General features: G+C 41.3%; 1 protein-coding gene and 1 pseudogene across 2 annotated transcripts; both read right to left on the bottom strand.

The window, feature by feature from the left end:
* Nucleotides 1–9,948: 9,948 nt before the first annotated feature.
* On the bottom strand, nucleotides 9,949–14,025 carry LOC131765088 (T-cell surface glycoprotein CD1b-3-like; annotated as a pseudogene).
* On the bottom strand, nucleotides 12,495–21,558 carry LOC131764080 (T-cell surface glycoprotein CD1b-1-like). 2 transcript variants are annotated; one of them, XM_067033820.1, is made up of 8 exons: nucleotides 21,411–21,558; nucleotides 20,892–21,158; nucleotides 19,934–20,212; nucleotides 19,435–19,713; nucleotides 18,856–18,949; nucleotides 17,566–17,673; nucleotides 13,623–14,499; nucleotides 12,495–12,553 (listed from the first exon to the last, which is right to left on the bottom strand). In XM_067033820.1, the coding sequence occupies exons 1-7, from the start codon at nucleotides 21,469–21,471 to the stop codon at nucleotides 14,481–14,483; spliced, it is 1,107 nt and encodes a 368-aa protein (XP_066889921.1). In that variant the 5' UTR covers nucleotides 21,472–21,558; the 3' UTR covers nucleotides 12,495–12,553; nucleotides 13,623–14,480. The 2 variants fall into 2 exon arrangements, with proteins under 2 accessions (XP_066889921.1, XP_066889977.1); XM_067033876.1 differs by lacking the exon at nucleotides 17,566–17,673.
* Nucleotides 21,559–22,333: the final 775 nt, after the last annotated feature.

The following is a 22,333-nucleotide window of genomic DNA, read 5'->3' as shown; positions in this document are numbered from 1 at the left end:
ATAATTAATAAATAAGATAATTGAAGATGGCAGAAGAGTAAGACATGTAGATCACCTTCCTCCCCACAAATACATCAGAAATACATCTACATGTGGAATAACTCCTACAGAACACCTACTGAACGCTGGCAGAAGACCTCAGACACCCCAAAAGGCAAGAAACTCCCCATGTAACTGGGTAGGGCAAAAGAAAAAAGAAAAAAAAGAGACAAAAGAATAGGGAGGGGACCTGCACCAGTGGGAGGGAGCTGTGAAGGAGGAAAGGTATCCACACACTAGGAAGACCCTTTGTGGGTGGAGACTGCGGGTGGCAGAGGGGGGAAGCTTCAGAGCCACGGAGGACAGCGCAGCAACAGGGGTGCGCAGGGCAAAGAGGAGAGATTCCCGCACAGAGGATAGGTGCTGACCAGCACTCACCAGCCCAAAAGGCTTGTCTGCTCACCCACCAGGATGGGTGGGAGCTGGGAGCTGAGGCTCAGGCTTCGGAGGTCAAACCCCAGGGAGAGGACTGGGGTTGGTTGTGGGAACACAGCCTGAAGTGGGCTAGTGTCCCACAGCTAGCTGGGAGGGAGTTCAGGTCTGGAGACGCCAAAGAGTCAAGAGACTTTTTCTTCCCTCTTTTTGTTTCCTGGTGCGCGAGGAGAGAGGATTAAGAGCACCGCTTAAAGGATCTCCAGAGACAGGCTCGAGCCGCGGCTATCAGTGTGGACCCCAGACACAGGCATGAGATGCTGAGACTGCTGCTACAGCCACCAAGAAGCCTGTGTGCAAGCACAGATCACTATCCACACCGCCCCTCCCAGGAGCCTGTGCAGCCCGCCACTGCCAGGGTCCCATGATCCAGGGACAACTTCCCTGGGAGAACACATGGCATGCCTCAGGCTGTTGCAATGTCACACTGGCCTCTGCTGCTGCAGGCTCACCTCACATCCATACCCCTCCCTCCCCCTGGCCTGAGTGAGCCAGAGCCCCCAAATCAGCTGCTCCTTTAACCCCCTCCTGTCTGAGTGAAGAACAGACACCCTCAAGCAACCTACACGAAGAGGTGTGTCCAAATACAAAGCTGAACCCCAGGAGATGTGCGAACGAAGAAGAGAAAAGGAAGTTTCTTCCAGCAGCCTCAGGAACAGCGGATTAAATCTCCACAATCAACTTGATATACCCTGCAACTGTGGAATACCTGAATAGACAACAAATCATCCGAAATTGAGGAGGTAGACTTTGGGAGCAATGATATAAATTTTTTTTCCCTTTTTCTCTTTTTGTGAGTGTGTATGTGTATGCTTCTCTGTGTGATTTTGTCTGTATAGCTTTGCTTTTACCATTTGTCCTAGGGTTCTGTCTGTCTGGGGGTTTTTTTTAGTATACTTCTTAGCACTTCTTATCATTGGTGGATTTGTTTTTTGGTTTGGTTGCTCTCTTCTTTCTTTCTTTCTTTTTTTATTACTTAAAAATTTTTTTAATAATTATTTTTTATTTGAATAACTATTTTATTTTACTTTATCTTCTTCTTTTCTTCTTTCTTTCTTTTTCCTCCCTTTTATTCAGAGCTGAGAGGATGACAGGATCTTGGTGCTCCAACCAGACGTCAACGCTGTGCCTCAGAGGTGGGAGAGCCAAGTTCAGGACATTAGACCACAAGAGACCTCCCAGCTCCACATAATATCAAACTGTGAAAATCACCCAGAGATCTCCTTCTCAACACCAAGACGCAGCTCCACTCAATCACCAGCAGCCTACTGTGCTGAACTCCCTATGCCAAACTACTAGCAAGACAGGAACACAACCCCACCCATTAGCAGAGAGGCTGCCTAAAATCATAATAAGGACACAGACACCCCTAAACACGTCACCAGACATGGACCTGCCCACCAGAAAGACAAGATCCAGCCTCATCTCCCGGAACACAGGCACTAGTGCCCTCCATCAGGAAGCCTACACAGCCCACTAACCAACCTGAACCACTGGGGGTAGATACCAAAAACAACGGGAATTACGAACCTGCAGCCTGCAAAAAGGAGACCACAACCACAGTAAGTTAAGCAAAATAAGAAGACAGAGAAACACACAGCAGATGAAGGAGCAAGGTAAAAACCCACCAGACCTAACAAATGAAGAGGAAATAGGCAGTCTACCTGAAAAAGAATTCAGAATAATGATAGTAAAGATGATTCAAAATCTTGGAAATAGAATGGAGAAAATACAAGAAAAGTTTAACAAGGACTTAGAAGAACTAAAGAACAAACAGTGATGAAAAACACAATAAATGAAATCAAAAATTCTCTAGAAGGGATCATTAGCAGAATAACTGAGTCGGAAGAATGGATAAGTGACCTGGAAGATAAAATAGTGGAAATAACTACTGCAGAGCAGAATATAGAAAAAAGAATGAAAACAATTGAGGACAGTCAGAGACCTCTGGGACAACATTAAAGACACCAACATTCGAATTACAAGGATCCCAGAAAAAGAAGAGAAAAAGAAAAGGACTGAGAAAATATTTGAAGAGATTATACTTGAAACTTCTCTAATATGGGAAACGAAATAGTTAATCAAGTCCAGGAAGCACAGAGAGTCCCATACAGGATAAATCCAAGGAGAAACACACCAAGACACATATTAATCAAACTATCAAAAATTAAATACAAAGAAATATATTAAAAGCAGCAAGGGAAAAACAACAAATAACACACAAGGAAATCCCCATAACATTAATAGCTGATCTTTCAGCAGAAACTCTGCAAGCCAGAATGGAGTGGCAGGACATATATAAAGTGAGGAAGGGGAAAAACCTACAACCAAGATTACTCTACCCATCAATGATCTCATTCAGATTTGATGGAGAAATTAAAACCTTTACAGACAAGCAAAAGCTACTAGAATTCAGCAACACCAAACCAGCTTTACAACAAATGCTAAAGGAACTTCTCTAGGTAGGAAACACAAGAGAAGGTAAGACCTACAATAACAAACCCAAAACAATTAAGAAAATGGTAATAGGAACATACATATCGATAACTACCTTAAATGTAAATGAATTAAATGCTCCAACCAAAAGACATAGACTGGCTGAATGGATACAAAAAAAAAAAAAAAAAATCCGTATATGTGCTGTCTATAAGAAACCCACTTCAGACCTAGGGACACATACAGACTGAAAGTGAGGGGATGGAAAAAGATATTCCATGGAAATGGAAATCAAAAGAGGCTGGAGTAGCACTTCTCATATCAGACAAAATAGACTTTAAAACAAAGGCTATTACAAGAGACAAAGAAGGACACTACATAACGATCAAGGGATCAATCAAAGAAGAACATATAACAACTGTAAATATTTATGCACCCAACATAGGAGCACCTCAATACATAAGGCAAATACTAACAGCCATAAAAAGGGAAATTGACAATAACACAATCAGACAGGGGATTTTAACACCCCACTTTCACCAATGGACAGATCATCCAAAATGAAAATAAATAAGGAAACGCAAGGTTTAAATGATACATTAAACAAGATGGACTTAATTGATATTTATGGGACATTCCATCCAACAACAAAAGAATACACTTTTATCTCAAGTGCTCATGGAACATTCTCCTGAATAGATTATATCATGGGTCACAAAACAAACCTTGGTACATTTAAGAAAATTGAAATCGTATCATGTATCTTTTCCAACCGCAACGCTATGAGACTAGATATCCATTACAGGAAAAGATCTGTAAAAAATACAAACACATGGAGGCTAAACAATACACTACTGATAACCAAGAGATCACTGAAGAAATCAAAGAGGAAATCAAAAAATACCTAGAAACAAATAACAATGAAAACATGACGACCCAAGACCTATGGGATGCAACAAAAGCAGTTTTAAGAGGGAAGTTTATAGCAATACAATCCTACCTTAAGAAACAAGAAATACCTCAAATAAACAACCTAACCTTACACCTAAGGTAACTGGAGAAAGAAGAACAAAAATACCCAAAAGTTAGCAGAAGGAAAGAAATCATAAAGATCAGATCAGAAATAAATGAAAAAGAAATGAAGGAAACGATAGCAAAGATCAATAAAACTAAAAGCTGGTTCTTTGAGAAGATAAACAAAATTGATAAACCATTAGCCAGATTCATCAAGAAAAAAGGGGAGAAGACTCAAATCAATAGAATTACAAATGAAAAAAGAGAATTACAAGTGATACTGCAGAAATACAAAGGATCCTGAAAGATTACTACAAGCGACTATATGTCAATAAAATGGACAAACTTGAAGAAATGGACAAATTCTTAGAAATGCACAGCATTCTGAGACTGAACCAGGAAGAATTAGAAAATATGAACAGACCAATCACAAGCATTGAAATTGAAACGGTGATTAAAAATCTTCCAACAAACAAAAGCCCAATACCAAATGGCTTCACAGGGGAATTCTATCAAACCTTTAGATAAGAGCTAACACCTATCCTTCTCAAAGTCTTCCAAAATATAGCAGAAGGAGGAACACTCCCAAACTCATTCTATGAGGCCACCATCACCCTGATACCAAAACCAGATAAAGACATCATAAAGAAAGAAAACAACAGGCCAATATCACTGATAAACATAGATGCAAAAATCCTCAACAAAATACTAGCAAACAAAATCCAACAGCACATTAGAAGGATCATACACCGGGCTTCCCTGGTGGCGCAGTGGTTCAACATCCGCCTGCCAATGCAGGGGACGCGGGTTCGTGCCCCGGTCCGGGAATATCCCGCATGCCGCGGAGTGGCTGGGCCCGTGAGCCATGGCTGCTGCGCCTGCGTGTCCAGAGCCTGTGCTCTGCAACTGGAGAGGCCACAGCAGTGAGAGGCCTGCGTACCACAAAAAAAAAAGGGGGGGGGGAAGGATCATATACCATGATCAAGTGGGATTTATCCCAGGGATGCAAGGATTCTTCAATATACGCAAATCTATCCATGTGATACACCACATTAACAAACTGAAGGAGGAAAACCAGATGATCATCTCAATAGATGCAGAGAAATATTTAGACAAAATTCAACACCCATTTATGATAAAAACCCTCCAGAAAGTAGGCATAGAGGGAACTTACCTCAACATAATAAAGGCCATATATGACACCTACAGCTAACATTGTTCTCAATGGTGAAAAACTGAATCAATTTCCACAAAGATCAGGAACAAGAAAAGGTTGCCCACTCTCACCACTATTATTCAACATAGTTTTGGAAGTTTTAGCCACAGCAATCAGAGAAGAAAAAGAAATAAAAGGAATCCAAATCGGAAAAGAAGAAGTAAAGCTGTCATTGTTTGCAGATAACATGATACTATACATAGAGAATCCTAATGATGCTACCAGAAAACTACTAGAGCTAATCAATGAATTTGGTAATGTAGCAGGATACAAAATTAATGCATAGAAATCTCTTGCATTCCTATACACTAATGATGAAAAATCTGAACGTGAAATTAAGAAAACACTCCCATTTACCATTGAAACAAAAAGAATAAAATATCTAGGAATAAACCTACCTAAGGAGACAAAAAACATGTATGCAGAAAATTATAAGACACTGATGAAAGAAACTAAAAATGATACAAACAGATGGAGAGATATACCATGTTCTTGGAGTGGAAGAATCAACATTGTGAAAATGACTATTGTACTTCCAAAGCAATCTACAGATTCAGTGCAATCTCTATCAAACAACCACTGGTATTTTTCACAGAACTAGAACAAAAATTTCACAATTTGCATGGAAACACAAAAGACCCCGAAAAACCAAAGCAATCTTGTAAAAGAAAAATGGAGCTGGAGGAATCAGGCTCCCTGACATTGGACTATACTACAAAGCTCCAGTAATCAAGACAGTGTGGTACTGGTCCAAAAACAGAAATATAGATCAATGGAACAGGATAGAGAGCCCAGAGATAAACCCACATACATATGGTCATCTTATCTTTGATAAAGGAGGCAAGACTATACAGTGGAGAAAAGACAGCCTCTTCAATCAGTGGTGCTGGGAAAACTGGACTGGTACATGTGAAAGAATGAAATTAGAACATTCCCTAACACCATACACAAAAATAAACTCAAAATGGATTAAAGACCTAAATATAAGGCCAGACACTCTCAAAATCTTAGAGGAAAACATAGGCAGAACACTCTATGACATAAATCACAGCAAGATCCTTTTTGACTCATCTCCTAGAGAAATGGAAATAAAAATAAAAATAAACAAATGGGACCTAATGAAACTTAAAAGCTTTTGCACAGCAAAGGAAACCATAAACAAGATGAAAAGACAGTCCTCAGAATGGGAGAAAATAGTTGCAAATGAAGCAACTGACAAAGGATTAATCTCCAAAGTTTACAAGCAGCTCATGCAGCTCAATAACAAAAAAACAAACAACCCAATCCCAAAATGGGCAGAAGACCTAAATAGACATTTCTCCAAAGAAGATATACAGATTGCTAACAAACACATGAAAGAAATCTCAACATCATTAATCATTAGAGAAATACAAATCAAAATTACAATCAGATATCCTCTCATACTGGTCAGAATGGCCAAGATCAAAAAATCTATCAATAAATGCTGGAGGGGATGTGGAGAAAAGCAAACCCTCTTGCACTATTATTGGGAATGTAAATTGATACAGCCACTATGGAGAACAGTACGGAGGTTCCTTAAAAAACTAAAAATAGAACTACCATGCAATCCAGCAATCCCACTACTGGGCATATACCCTGAGAAAACCATAATTCAAAAAAGTCTTGTACCACAATGTTTATTGCAGCTCTATTACAATAGCCAGGCCATTGAAGCAACCTGAGTGTCCATCAACAGATGAATGGATAAAGAAGATGTACCACATATATACAATGGAATATTACTCACCCATAAAAAGAAACAAAATTGAGTCATTTGTAGTGAGGTGAATGGACCTAGAGTCTGTCATACAGAGTGAAGTAAGTCATAAAGAGAAAAACAAATACCGTATGTTCACATATATATATGGAATCTAAAAAAACAATTAAAAATGGTCATGAAGAACCTAGGGGCAAGATGGGAATAAAGATGCAGACCTACTAGAGAATGGACTTGAGGATATGGAGAGGGGGAAGTGTAAGCTGGGACAAAGTGAGCGAGTGGCATGGACATATATACACTACCCAATGTAAAATAGATAGCTAGTGGGAAGCAGCTGCATAGCACAGGGAGATCAGCTCAGTGCTTTGTGACCAAATAGAGGGATGGGGTAGGGAAGGTGGGAGGGAGACGCAAGAAGGAGGACTTATGGGGATATATGTATATGTATAGCTGATTCACTTTGTTATAAAGCAGAAATTAACCCACCATTGTAAAGCAATTATACTCCAATAAAGATGTTAAAATAAATGAATAAATGAAAATAAATAAATAAGACAATTGACATACTCACATTTTTTAATATACCAACAGGAAAATATGTATACTTTTTAAGTACACATGAAACATTTATTCAGATGAATGCATAAAGAAATGCGGTATATCCATACAATTGAATATTATTCAGCCTTTACAAAGAAGGAAATCCTGCAATTTGCAACAACATGAATAAATCCTGGAAGACATTATGCTTAGTGAGAGAAACTAATTACAGAAGCACAAATGTTGCATGATTCCACTTATATGAAGTATCTAAAATCATCAAATCCATAGAAGCAGAGAATCAGATGGTAGTTGCCAGGGACAGAAGAAGGGAGAAATGGGAAATTGTCTTCTAATGGATATATAAAGTTTCTGTTATGCAAGATGAATAAGTTCTAGACATCTGCTGTATAATATAGTACCTATAGTTAACAGTATGGTATTGTGCACTTTATGCTAAGAGGATAGATCTCATGTTAAGTGTTCTTACCAAACAAAAACACACACAGAGCAACACAGGAAATATTGGAGGTGAAGGATATATTTAGTACCCTGGCTGTGGTGATGGTATCATGGATGCATGGATGCATGTCCAAACTCATCAAGATATCTACTTTAAATTTGGGCAATTTTTTGTACATCAGTTATACCTCAATAATGCTAAAAAGATGACATGTCCCTTAGAGGACATTTGGAAATGTCTGAAGATATTGATATATTGGTTATTATAACTGGTGAGGTGTTACTGGCATCTAGTGAGTAGAGGTCAGTGATGCTGCTAAAAATCCTACAATGCAGTGGACAACACTCCATAACAAAGATTTATCCAGCCCAAAGTGTCAATACTGCAAAACTTGAGAAATTTTTAGATGAGGGGTTCTTAAAATTAAATGTGCATCCAAAAAACTTAAAAGGCTTATTAAAACACAGAATTCTAGTTCCCATTCCAGGATTTCCTGATTCAATAGGTCTAGAGTAGGGCCTGAAAATGTCTTTGTGTAACAAGCTCACAGGTACTACTGCTGCTGCTGATTCATAGTCTACACTCCAAGAAACATACTAAGCAGGGCCCTGGCCTGTAGCTGAGGGTGCAGTGAAGCATAGAAAAGCATGCCTACCCTCTAAGATGACTTGGAGTTTAATGCATCCTGGAGAAATAACCAGCTGTGCCAATGCAGAGGAGAAAAAACTATGTTTTCAGTCATTTCCTACCCTGCCCAAATCCTAAAGTCAATATTGTCCTAAAATGTCCAGGTGGCAGAACGGCTTCCAGTACCACTGGCTTCTCCAAAACTTCCGCTTACTCTGACTTCCCTTTCTAAGTCCTACAAAAAATGTACTCAAATTCTCACCCTCTGCTTTTTTAACTAAAGTGAGTTTGGATTTTTTTAAATGGAGTTTCTATAAAACTATGGAATAAGCAAAAGAATGAATAAGTGTAAATGAAAGTCAAAGATATAACTGAATTGATAAAGCACAGATATCAAAGATTCTGAGAGCAAGAACAGCCCTCTTGACTCATTTGCTTGAATATTTAACAACCCACCTGCACTATTACCCCCCACCTATCCTGTCTTTCATTCATTCTCACTGAAATATGAGGAACAATATCCTTTATGGATGAGTTTTTATAGGTAAACTATAGTTACAGTATGGGCACAAGTGGTTTTCTCCAGAGGAGTTCAGGGCAGAAACAAGGAGAGCATGATATTTTTTTTCTATGTGAGAATATTTTAGTAAGAGGAAAATCTAAAATATAGAAAGAGGAAAAAAGAAGGAAGGAGATGATTTTGGAAAAAAGACCACTAATGTGGCAGTTATATCAACTCACATTATTTTACTAAACAAATACATATTCAAGTAAGAGATCTTGCCTGGGATCCACCCAGAGTTAGCCCTTCTCTCAAGGAACTTATAAGTAGAAGGCAACAAAAAACAAAAAGAGCTGCAATATTGTGGGTACAGAATAAAGTGGACCTCAGCATAACACCTGTCAAGGGAGGATTACTTCCACTGTTGCACTATGGAAGGCTTCCTGGAGAAAGAAGCTGCTCAGCTGATGCTCACGGTTAGAAAATAATCCCAGCAGAGACAGAGAAATTATGTTAAAAATACTCAGCATCTCTGCAAATACAATTATCTCAACATAATTATAGTTAGCTCACTTTGAAAAATGATATTTCAGTAGAAGGAGAAAAAAAAGTTTTAAAGTAAGAAGCCAAAAGGATGTCACCATTAAGTCATGTACATTATTTCATTTATTCCAAGGTACATTCTTTCTCACGTCTCACATTGAAGAAATCTGAGCGGATCCTACTACTGATATTGTCTCATAATAAATGTACGATTTTTAATTATTTTTCCACTAGTATATAAATTATGATTTATCTTACAACCTATAGGAATACTGATTTGATCAAATCTGATGATTATTTTATGGAAGATGATGAGATTGACTCCTGGGCTGACAGCTTGAGCTTCTGGGCTCCTGGATACTTATTCCAAATGGAAAAGGAGACATGGTGAGGGCTCACAAGATAGTCTGATATGACCTGTTAAGAACACAAGCAGTCAGACAGAGAAGGACAAATATTGTATGATATCACTTATGTGTGGAATCTAAATAAATGGTACAAATAAACTTATTTACAAAACAGAAATAGAGTTACAGATGTAGACAACAATCTTATGGTTACTAAGGGCAAAGAGAGGGAGGGATAAATTGGGAGACTGAGATTGACATATACACACTATTATAAATAAAATAAGGACCTACTATATACCACAGGGAATTCTACACAATATTCTGTAATGACCTACATGGGAAAAGGATCAAAAAAAGAGTGAGATATATATATATATATATATATATATATATATATATATATATGACAGATTCACGTTGCTGTACAGCAGAAAGTAAAACAACATTGTAAATCAACTATACTCCAATAAAAATTTTAAAAATAAAATAAAATTTTCAAAAAGAACATGAGCAAAAAGAACTTCGCTCTACATAAGATATATTTGTACACCCACATTCATAGCAGCATTATTCACAATAGCCAAAAGGTGGAATCAACCCAAATTCCCATTGGCAGATGAATGGATAAACAAAATGTGTTATACAGTCTTAAAAAGGAAATAAATTATAATATATAACACCACATGAATGAATTATAAGGAAATTATGCTAAGTGGAATAACCAGTCACAAAAAGACAAATAGTGATGATTCCACTTATATGCGGTAACTAGACTAGTGAGATTCATAGACAGAAAGTAGCATGGTGGTTGCCAGGACCTGGGGAAGCAAGGAATGGGGAATGTGGTCTAACAAGTATAGAGTTTTTTTCAAGATGAAGAGTTCTACAGATTGGTTCACAAAATGTGAATGTACTTACTACTACTAAATGGTACGCTTAAAAATGGCTACTAAAATGGTTAAGTTTTATGTCATGTATATATTACATTTTTTTAAAAATAGATTTACATAAAGATGTGAGTTGAGGAGAAAGGGGAAATGTTCTGGTGGAAACATTGAGGCTAAAGGGATGTAATAGATAAAATTAACGGAAAGAGTGAGAGGATGGACAGAAAAGAAAGATTAAAAATGAAAACTCGGGCTTCCCTGGTGGCGCAGTGGTTGAGTCAAGTCCGCCTGCCGATGCAGGGGACGTGGGTTCGTGTTCCGGTCCGGGAAGATCCCACATGCCGCGGAGCGGCTGGGCCCGTGAGCCATGGCCGCTGAGCCTGCACGTCCGGAGCCTGTGCTCCGCAACGGGAGAGGCCACAACAGTGAGACGCCCGCGTACCGCAGAAAAAAAAAGAAAGAAAAAAAGAAAACTCACCAGTGCCTCAAAAAACATAATGCAAGACATTACAAAAGGACCAAGGAGGGCACTAATATTGCCAAAAATATCAAGCTGAGGGAGGGGAGGTGTTCTGACAACTGGGAGAGGACACAGGGATGTCACTTCAAACCCATTCTCTAGTTCTCCTGGCTTTGTTACCCACCTGAGTGTCAGCACCACCATTACCTGCTTCTGATGCATGAGCATCTGTGATTCTCTCTCTCATATTCCCAGGCATGATCTATTCACAGCCACCCTTTGTCTCTCCCTCTTGCCCCACACCACCCAGTCTATAGGTCATTCATTCTAACATCTTTAGTACCTTAGATCATCTATTTTCATTCCTCTTGGAACTGTAGTCCCAGAAATAAATCTCAATCTTCCCCTCTCCTTCCCTCCCTCCCTCCGTATCTCATCGATCAAATCCTTCCCGTTCCCCAGTCCCTCCCTCTGTGCTTGAGGACCGTCTCCTCCCATTCCCAGCTGGGCCCCGGTTCTATCTCACCCCAGTAGAGGATGATGTCCTGGTCTCCTAGACTGCTGTGCTTCACTCGGCAACTGAGGCCGGCTGCCTCCCCAGCCGTCACATCCAGGGTTACTCGGAGATACCAAGTCCCGTCAGCATTGGGCACAACATCACCTTGCCGAGTGCCAGGCTTCTCCTGCTCGCCCCTCATCCACATCACCCACACGGGTTTTGGGTAGAATCCTGAGACATGGCACACCAGCAGCAGACGGCCAGGCCCAGGACTGGGCCCACTCGACAGCCAGGCCTCGGGCTTCACTGGGGCAGGAAGAGGTAGCAAGCATGTCAGGTTTTGACTGTAATCTAGAGGATAGGAACTCAGAGAAACTCACAAGTTTGGACAGTGTCCTCTTCCACTCCTTTGGAAATCAAATAATTTATTGATTAAACCCCTCTCTCCTTAGGTACTTCCTACTCTTGAATTTAAAGAAAGTGGTGGGAAGTGAAATAGAAAAGTCTTGGGGAGAGAATAGGACTAACCTTGCCTCTGCAGTTCCACCTTCCTTGCATTGAGGACACCCAGGAGATACCGAGGGCAGGTTTCTGAGAGGTGCATCACTGTGGTACCCCAGATCAATGGTACTGAGTGATGAGCACACAAAACCACTGCGCCTTGCTGCCCACTGGTGCAGGCACACATGAATGATTCTTCATTTTCATGATATCCAGTCCTCCTGAAGCTCCCCGCAAGAAGCTTCCTATGAAATTCTCAGAAATGCAGCTCACAGCCTGCTATGCCCTGGATCACAAAGGGGTCTAGGTACAACAGAAACAGAGACAAAGTTATTAAAAAGCAACCAAGAAAGAAAGGGATGAGGGGGCTTCCCTGGTGGCACAGTGGTTAAGAATCTGCCTGCCAAAGCACAGGACATGGGTTCGAGCCCTGGTCCGGGAAGATCCCACATGCTGCGGAGCAATTAATCCAGTGCACAACAACTACTGAGCCTGTGCTCTAGAGCGCGTGACCCAAAATTACTGAGCCCATGTGCCACAACTACTGAATCCTGCATGCCTAAAGCCCATGCTCCACAACAAGAGAAGCCACCACAGTGAGAAGCCCACGCACCAGCAACAAAGAGTAGCGCCCAGTCTCTCCAACTAGAGAAAGCCCACGCTCAGCAACAAAGAACAAACACAGCCAAAAATAAAAATACATAAATAAATAAATTTATATTTTAAAAAATTGTTTAAAAAGAAAAGGATGAAGAAAGGACCTGGGGCTTTGGATTTGGGGGGTGGGAGAAAGGTCTGAGATGTGAGATGACTCAAAAACCAGTTGCAGTATTCAGAGCCTTTTCAGAAAGGAGAGCACTGGGGAGAGGTATGCATGTCATAAATGGTGGGGGTGGGCTGTTGTAAGGCTGTAGGGGGGGGCATGAGGGGAGAAGGGGAGCAGCGTGTGATGGAATCAGGAGTGCAGCATTCCAGGGTGAAGGGGAGAGTTACATTGAGAGAAGGGATCAGGCAGGAGATGCTTGAGGAGACGGATTGGAGGAGGAGGAAGTCACACTTCAGTTCACTCAGGCACAGAGTGGAGAAGTGAGGGCTTTGTCCTTGGGGTGAGAGAGAAGCCAGTTATGCACAAACAAACCAGGAGATGGTTACAAAGGGGGACCTTCATTTATCACACAGGAGTGCAAGAAACAGGAAGAATCTGGGACACTTGGTGGAGGTGTAGAGCCAGAGTTGGAGACTACTCTGGAGAAGTGTGTGCATGCAGTTGGGTAAAGTGGGAGGACGGGACCAAGATCCAAGAGAATAGTAGCCTTAACCAGGAGAGAGAAAAACCATTGAGAATCTCCCCGGATTAGAGGACTGTACTCACATTCAACCTGGCGTTTACTGACATAGTCCTGCACTTTCCAAGTGAATCCCATGAAGTAGGATCAGAATAGGTCCTCCAGCTCAATTATCTCCTCATCTCCTTATGAGTTGGAGTTTAATGCGTCCTGGAGAAATAAACAGCTGTGCTAATGCAGAGAGAAAAAATTATGTCTTCAGTCATTTCCTACCCTGCCCAAATCCTAAAGTACATGTTGTTCTAAAACGTCCAGGTGGGAAAACTGCTTCCAGTACCCCTGGCTTCTGAAAAAGTCTGCTTTCTCTGACCTCGCTTCCTAAGTCCTTCAAAAAATATACCCAGAGCTTGCCTGCGCCCGCCTGGAGCCAGCGGTCCTCCACGCACCCCGCATCCAGTGTGACGCGCTGCACACCGGCGGAGCGGACATGGGCAGAGCGAGGGTGGCCAGGCTCGGACTGGGGCTGCTGCTTCAGACACTGCTCTTACCTACGCAGATTTATTCAAATCAAACAACTGTTGTAACTCCTTCAAGTAACTCCTCCCAGTATACCTCAGCTGCCCCCAATCCAGCGAATGCCACCACCAAGGCAAATGACTGTGCTCTGCTGTCAACAGCCAGTCTCTTGGTGATCTCGGTCTCCCTTCTACACCTCTATTGTTAAGAGACTCAGGCCAAGAAACATCTATACTTCCCCATCCTCTCAACCCAATTCATATGGCATCCAGACATCCAGTGTGACAAGGGAAAAAAAAAAAACAGGTCTTCATTGAATTAATCTGCTAGTTCCACAACTTATTTTATTGACAGAAACTGTTGAGGATCCCAAATTTGATTGGTTTGAAGAGCATGTGAAGGGTTTGACTAGACGATGAATTCTAATATTAAATCTGCTGGAGTTTCCTGTACAAGATAAAGAGAGACAACATCCAAAATTAGTTAAGAGATGATTTCCTTAAATGTGCCTTAAGAAGTATGGACACATAAAACTCTACCTTGAAAGTGCGAATAGATTTTATCTTACTTAGAGATAAAGAATGGGATGTAGAACAGAGATTCAGTTTTCATTTGGCTCATTAAATTTATAAGGCCATAAAACAATGAGGTAAAACAGAAAGCTTCTATCATTGTTGCTTTTCTTGTGGTCATCCATTTACAATGCTTGATGTCAGTTGATTTATCTCTTGTAAAAATAAAACACAGTGTGTGTTTGTGTGTGTGTGTGTGTGTGTGTGTGTGTGTGTGTGTGTGTGTGTGTGAAAAAACAGACATGATGTCTTGAGTAAAGTTGTATGGAATTTGAGATCTGGACAAAAGCATTTCTTTTCTGTAATGCTAGGATGCTAATCGGACATTTTTGCAAGAAAGAGATTTCAGGATGAAAATCTCACGTCTCTAAGTTGGGAAGTCAGTTTATGGTGGAACATTCTATTAAACTTGTGTGAGTGGAGAAATATTTCTTTGGAAGGAAGAGGTCATAAATCCCTTTTTAATAAAGTTAGTGGTTTATAGTATACCAAATGAGCAAAATGGCTATTTCTGAACTTTAGAAAAAAATAATATAGTTTTTCTGTATCTATGTTATGAAGCTGATGTAAAATATCAAAAATTCTTTATTTTGAAAAACAAAACAATGTAATCAATTTGACATAATTTATGTATATTGAACCTGTGGTACACACACAATAAAACTTACATTCAAAAAAAAAAAAAAAGAAACGAAAAGCTTCTGTGGTTCTATTTATATGTACATTAGAAGGAACTTCCAGGTGCTACTGTAAATCCTCAATGTGTTGTTTCAGCAGTACTAATTTAATGCTGATGTACGCTAGAGAAAATTTTATGTTAAGCTACCACTGTTCTCTTGGGAACTGAAATCTTTCCCTTGGGGTTTGGGTTTGACATTGCATTTGAACTTTAATATAGTCATTGATATGTACCAGGGCAATGATGGATTGGAATCTACCCCAAATCCAAGCATAATGAGTACATTTTGCTTCTATACTTATCAACTATTCTTTTTTTTTTTTTTTTTTTTTTTTTTTTTTTTTTGCAATACGCCAGCCTCTCACTGTTGTGGCCTCTCCCGTTGCGGAGCACAGGCTCCGGACGCCCAGGCTCAGCGGCCATGGCTCACGGGCCCGGCCGCTCCGCGGCATGTGGGATCCTCCCGGTCCGGGACACGAACCCATGTCCCCTGCATCGGCAGGCGGACTCTCAACCACTGCGCCACCAGGGAAGCCCTCGAATCCTTTTTACAGTTTAAAAAATGATCTGTTTTGAAGGTAAGATTGACAAATCTTGAAATTAAAAAAGCAAATATGTGAAGAAGCTAAACTATAAATTAAATATATTTGGCAAGGGAAAACTGGAAGCTTGCTTACATTAAATTCAGAAAAACTTTTATACTCTTTTCTGTAAATACATTTTTTATACTGAATCAGAATAGCCACTTTTGGAACACTTTCTGTTATCAATCAATATTTTTAGATTGTTAAAAGCTGGTCCTAAGCCTAAAATGGGCTTGATTTTGCAAAGTAAATCTTTTCACAACTGCCTTGATGCACGGAAACCTTTCTAAAAATAGACACTCTCTAAGTCTTTTGTTCGCATGATCACACACTGACGCTTAGATGTTCCAAACTCTAATATGGCCACAATAGTCTTAATAACCAAAGTCATTTTTTTTCCATCTTTAGAAATCTACACTGGAACAACCATATCCAACAGATATCAAGCTACTCTGTGTATGAATGAACCTTCTCTTTTGTTTCATACCTGAATGCTGTACAACTATTTTGGATTGTATAATGTGTTTGTGTATTTATGCTTTGGGTCATAGTAACTTCTCATGTTATAGAATTGATTTACATTAAATACAAACAGTAAATTTAAAAAAAACAAATATATATATATACCCAAATTCTCCCCTCTTCCCCCTTCCTACTCTTTTAATTAAATTAGTTTGGATTTTTTAATGAGGTTTCTAGAAAACTGTGGAATAAGCAAAAGGAACAATAAACATAAAGTCAACAATATAACTGACTTAATAAACCACAGATATCAAAGTCCCTGAGAGCAAGAAAAACCCTCTTGACTCTGCTTGAATATTTAACAACCTATCCTCACTATTACCCCTCACCCAAACTGCCTCTCATGCATTCTCACTGGAAAATGAGAAACAGGATCCTTTTCTGATTACTCTTTATATGTAGACTATAGTTATAATATGGGCAGAAGTGGTTTTCTCCAGAGGAGTTCAGGGCAGAAACAAGGAGAGTGCAATATTTTTTGCTATGTGAGAATATCTCAATAAGAGGAAAATCTAGAATATCAACTAAAGAGGAAAAAAAAGGAGATAATTTTGAAAAAAAAAAAAAGACCATTAACGTAGCAGTTATAGCAACTTAGATTCTTTTATTAAACAAACATATATGCAAGTGAGAGATCTTGCCTGGGATCCATCTAGAGCAAGACTTTCTCTCAAGGAACTTATAAGTAGAAAGAAAAAAAAAAAAAACGAAAAGAACTGCAATGTTGTGGGTACAGAGTAATATGGAGCTCAGCATGACACCACACAAGGGAGGGTTACTTCCACTGTAACACTAAAGAAGGCTTCCTGGAGAAAGAAGCTGCTCAGCTGGCCCTCATGGTTAGAAACGCATCCAAGCAGAGACAGAGATATTATGTTAAAATTGTTCAGCATCTCTGCAAATACAATTATCTCGGCATAATTATAGTTAGCTCACTTTAACAAATGATATTTCAGCAGAATCCCAAAAATAGAGTTCAAATAAGAAGGCAAAGGGATGTCACTGTTAAGTCATGGACATCATTTCACTTATTCCGAGGTACATGCTTTCTCACCTCACATCTATGAAATCTGAGTGGATCCTACTATTGACATTGTCTCATAATAACAATTTTTAATTATCTTTCTGCTAGTGTATAAATTATGATTTATCTTACAAACTATGGGCACTCTGATTTGTCCAAATCTGATGATTATTTGATGAAATATGATGAGATTGACTCCTGGTCTGACAAATTGACTTTCTGGACTCCTGGTTAATGATCCTAATGGAAACGGAGACATGGTGAGGGCTCATGAGATATTCTGATAGGATCTGTTAAGATCACAAGCAAAAAATTGTTCTACGTAAGAGATATTTGTACACCATGTTCATAGCAGCATTATTCACAATAGCCAGAAGGTAGAATCAATCCAAATGTCCACTGACAGATGAACGGATAAACAAAACAGCCTTAAAAAGGAAAGAAATTCTAATACGTGCCACCACATGGTGAATTACGAGGACATTATGCTAAGTGGAATAAGCCAGTCACAAAAAGACAAATAGTGATGATTCCACTTATATGAGGTACCTAGAATAATCAGATTCATATAGACAGAAAGTAGCATGGTGGTTGCCAGGGACTAGGGGAGCAAGGAATGGGGAATGTGGTTTAATGGGCAGAGTTTTAGTTTACAAGATAAAAAAAGTTCTAGAGATGGGTTGCACAAAATGTGAATGTACTTAATACTACTAAACTGTATGTTTAAAAATGGCTAAGGCAGTAAGTTTTTAAGTCATGTATATTTTACCACAATTTTGTTTGTTTGTTTGTTTGGTTTTTGGTTTTTTTTGCGGTACGCGGGCCTCTCACTGTTGTGGCCTCTCCTGTTATGGAGCACAGGCTTCGGACGCGCAGGCTCAGCGGCCATGGCTCACGGGCCCAGCCGCTCCGCAGCATGCGGGATCCTCCTGGACCGGGGCACGAACCCTTATCCCCTGCATTGGCAGGCGGACTCTCAACCACTGCGCCACCAGGGAAGCCCCACAATTTTTTAAAAATAGATTTATCAGGACTTCCCTGGTGGCACAGTGGATAAGACTCTGTGCTCCCAATGCAGCAGGCCTGGGTTCAATCCCTGGTCAGGGAACTGGATCCCACATGCATGCCGCAACTAAGAGTTTGCATGTCACAACTAAGGAGCCCATGAGCCGCAACTGGGGAGCCCACTTGCCTCAATTAAGGAATTCACATGCTGCAACTAAGGAGCCCACCTTCTGCAACTAAGACCCGGCACAACCAAATAAATAAATATTTTTTTTTAATACATTTACCTAAAGATGGGAGTGGGGAAGAAAGGGGAAAGGGTCTGCTGGAAATACTGAGGCTAAAACATGTAATAGATAAAATGCAGGGAAAGAGGGAGAGGATGGACAAAAAGAAAGATTAAAAAGGAAAACTCACCAGTGCCTCAAAAACCATAATGCAAGACATATCAAAAGGACCAAGGAGGGCACTAATATTGCCAAAACTATCAAGCTGACGGAGGTGGGGTGACCTGGCAATTGGGAGAGGAAACAGGGATGTCACTTCAAACCCATTCTCTAGTTCTCCTGGCTTTGTTACCCACCTGAGTGTCAACACCACCATTACCTGCTTCTGATGCATGAGCATCTGTGATTCTCTCTCTCATATTCCTGGATATCATATATTCACAGCCACCCTTTGTCTCTCCCTCTTACCCCATCCCACCCAGTCTATAAGTCCTTCATTTTTATCTCTTCTATACCTTAGATCATCTATTTTCATTCCTCTTGGAACTGTAGTCCCAGGAATAAATCTCAACCACTGTCTCTCTCTGTCTCTTTTTCTCTGTCTGACTCTCTGTCTCTATCTCTCTCCTTCCCTCTCTCCATTCCTTTCTCACCCCCCACCCCGTCCCTCCCTATCTCATCCATCAAATCCCTCCCTTTTCCCAGTCCTTCCCTCTGTGCTTGAGGACCATCTCCTCCCATTCCCAGCTGGGCCCCGGTTCTATCTCACCCCAGTAGAGGATGATGTCCTGGTCTCCTAGACTGCTGTGCTTCACTCGGCAACTGAGGCCGGCTGCCTCCCCAGCCGTCACATCCAGGGTTACTCGGAGATACCAAGTCCCGTCAGCATTGGGCACAACATCACCTTGCCGACTGCCAGGCTTCTCCTGCTCGCCCCTCATCCACATCACCCACACGGGTTTTGGGTAGAATCCTGAGACATGACACACCAGCAGCAGACGGCCAGGCCCAGGACTGGGCCCACTCGACAGCCAGGCCTCGGGCTTCACTGGGGAAGGAAGGATCAGGGAAACTGTCAGATTATGACTCTAATCTAGAGCATAGGCTTTCAGAAACCCACAAGTTTGGACAGTGACCGCTTCTACTCCTATGGGAACCAAATCATTTATTGATTAAGCCCCTCTCTCCTTAGGTACCTCCTACTCTTGAGTTTAAAGAAGGTGGCAGGACGTGAAATTGAAAAGTCCTGTGAAGAGAAAAGAACTAACCTTGCCTCTGTAGTTCATCCTTCCCTGCATCGAGAACACCAAGGAGAAACCGAGGGCAGGTTTCTGAGAGCAGCGTCTCTATGATATTCCAGGTGACTTGGTACTGAGTGACAAGTGCACAGAACTGCTGCGCCCTGCTGCCACCCTCTGGTGCAGGTACACATGAATTATTTTTAATGCTCACGAAATCCAGTCCTCCTAAAGCTCCCCTCAGAAAGCTTCCTATGGACTTCCCAGAATGCAGCTCACAGCCTGCTATGCCCTGGATCACAAAGGGGTCTGGATACAAGGAAAACAGGGACAAAGTTACTAAAAAGCAAACAAGAAAGAAAGGCATGGGGAAAGGACCTGGTGCTTTGGATTTGGGGGGTGGGAGAAAGGTCTGAGATGTGAGATGACTCAAAAACCAGTTGCAGTATTCAGAGCCTTTTCAGAAAGGAGAGCACTGGGGAGAGGTATGCATGTCATAAATGGTGGGGGTGGGCTGTTGTAAGGCTGTAGGGTGGGCATGAGGGGAGAAGGGGAGCAGCGTGTGATGGAATCAGGAGTGCAGCATTCCAGGGTGAAGGGGAGAGTTACATTGAGAGAAGGGATCAGGCAGGAGATGCTTGAGGAGACGGATTGGAGGAGGAGGAAGTCACGCTTCAGTTCACTCAGGCAAAGAGTGGAGAAGTGAGGGCTTTGTCCTTGGGGTTAGAGAGAAGCCAGTTATGCACAAACAAACCAGGAGATGGTTACAAAGGGGGACCTTCATTTATCACACAGGAGTGCAAGAAACAGGAAGAATCTGGGACACTTGGTGGAGGTGTGGAGCCAGAGTTGGAGACTACTCTGGAGAAGTGTGTGCATGCAGTTGGGTAAAGTGGGAGGACGGGACCAAGATCCAAGAGAATAGTAGCCTTAACCAGGAGAGAGAAAAACCATTGAGAATCTGCCCGGATTAGAGGACTCTACTCACATTCAACCTGGAATTTACTGACATAGTCCTGCACTTTCCGAGTGAATCTCATGAAGTAGGATCGGAGTAGGTCCTCCAACTCAATTATCTCCTCATCGCTGAAGTTGCCCTTGGACCAGGGCTTCAGGAAAATGGCAGTGCCCGAGCCACTGTCGTCGCCATGAATCTGAAAATCATCCAACCAGCCTGAGGCTTGACTTTGTGGACAGGTGCTGTTGGCAAAGGTCAAAATCTGGATAATATGGTAAGAGGTTGGTCCCTGGAAGGCTGTGGGTGGTGGAAGGATAAGAAAAGTGAGGAGAAAGAGAATCAGGATGAAATGATAAAGAACCCAGAGTCTGATCAACAACACAGAGCCTAAGACATTTGCCTGCCCCAAGGCTTCTAGCTCCATCCCCAACCTCCAGAATGGAGGGAGAGGGCTGGGGACAGGAAGGCCCTGACCCCTAGTGATAGGTGCAGCGTGCTTTCATCCAGACCCCCTGCACCTGTTCTGGTAGCTGCCAGAGTTACTCTTACCGTCCTCATTGTCACCACCTGGGACGATAACTGCTAGCAATAGAAGTGGCAGAAGCAGCATTTCATTGGGAAGTAGGACGTCTGACTCTCAGAGCTGGTGTTTGATCTCTAATTTCAGCAAACCTTTTTCTCAGTACTCTATAGTGACTTCCTCTCTCTTCTAACTGACAAATCTCTTCCTCACCCACACTGCACGTCACAGAAATACTGTGTCTTCCACAGCTCTGTCCTCCCACGTGCCTCTCATTTCCGCTCCAGCCCTTGACTTGTAGGTTTTTCTTAAAGTCTCTGGCTTCCAGCTGTTCTCCTTGACCTCAGCTTCCTTCATATTTATTACTTCGGAAAAGCTCCCGTGTGATGTTAAGAGGTTATTTCACCTCCCAATCCTTTATTTCCACATCTGTTAAATAAGAGGGTAATATTAAACAATTGCTCTGCTTCCAGTCTCTTTTAATCTAGAAGAATTCCCTTGGTTTATACACCCAGCTCGACCTCCCTCCTCACTGCCCCTTTCCTCTGGCACTTTGTCATTACCTCTTCCCAGCGTTCTCAATGGCCCCTCTTTCTTATCTCATCCCTCTTAACTTTCCTCTCTAACTCACATTATGGTTGCTGAGTGTGGGTGTGTGTTGACCATCAGTTACAAGCATGCAAAGCATTTAAATCACTGCTTTAGTTTTTTTGACTCTGGGACCCAAATGCCAGAATTAAATATGACAAATACTGCAGTTTGTATTCCGAGAAAAATTCTCTCATACCATAGCAATTTTTGAGGTGAAAATTACATTCTACTGAAACTGAGCAGGACACTGTGATACCCTCTGAGCACAAAATCCTTTTAGTCCCATGTTTCTTGTTTGTACCAAATAGGCTTCATTCAGCCTCCTTTACCTTCCCAGAGTTCCAAAAGGCAGATTCAAACC

The sequence above is a fragment of the Kogia breviceps genome, chromosome 1, assembly GCF_026419965.1.
Source record: "Kogia breviceps isolate mKogBre1 chromosome 1, mKogBre1 haplotype 1, whole genome shotgun sequence".
In the NCBI taxonomy this organism is placed as follows: domain Eukaryota; kingdom Metazoa; phylum Chordata; class Mammalia; order Artiodactyla; family Physeteridae; genus Kogia; species Kogia breviceps.
This window is presented reverse-complemented; position numbering and strand designations above follow the sequence as displayed.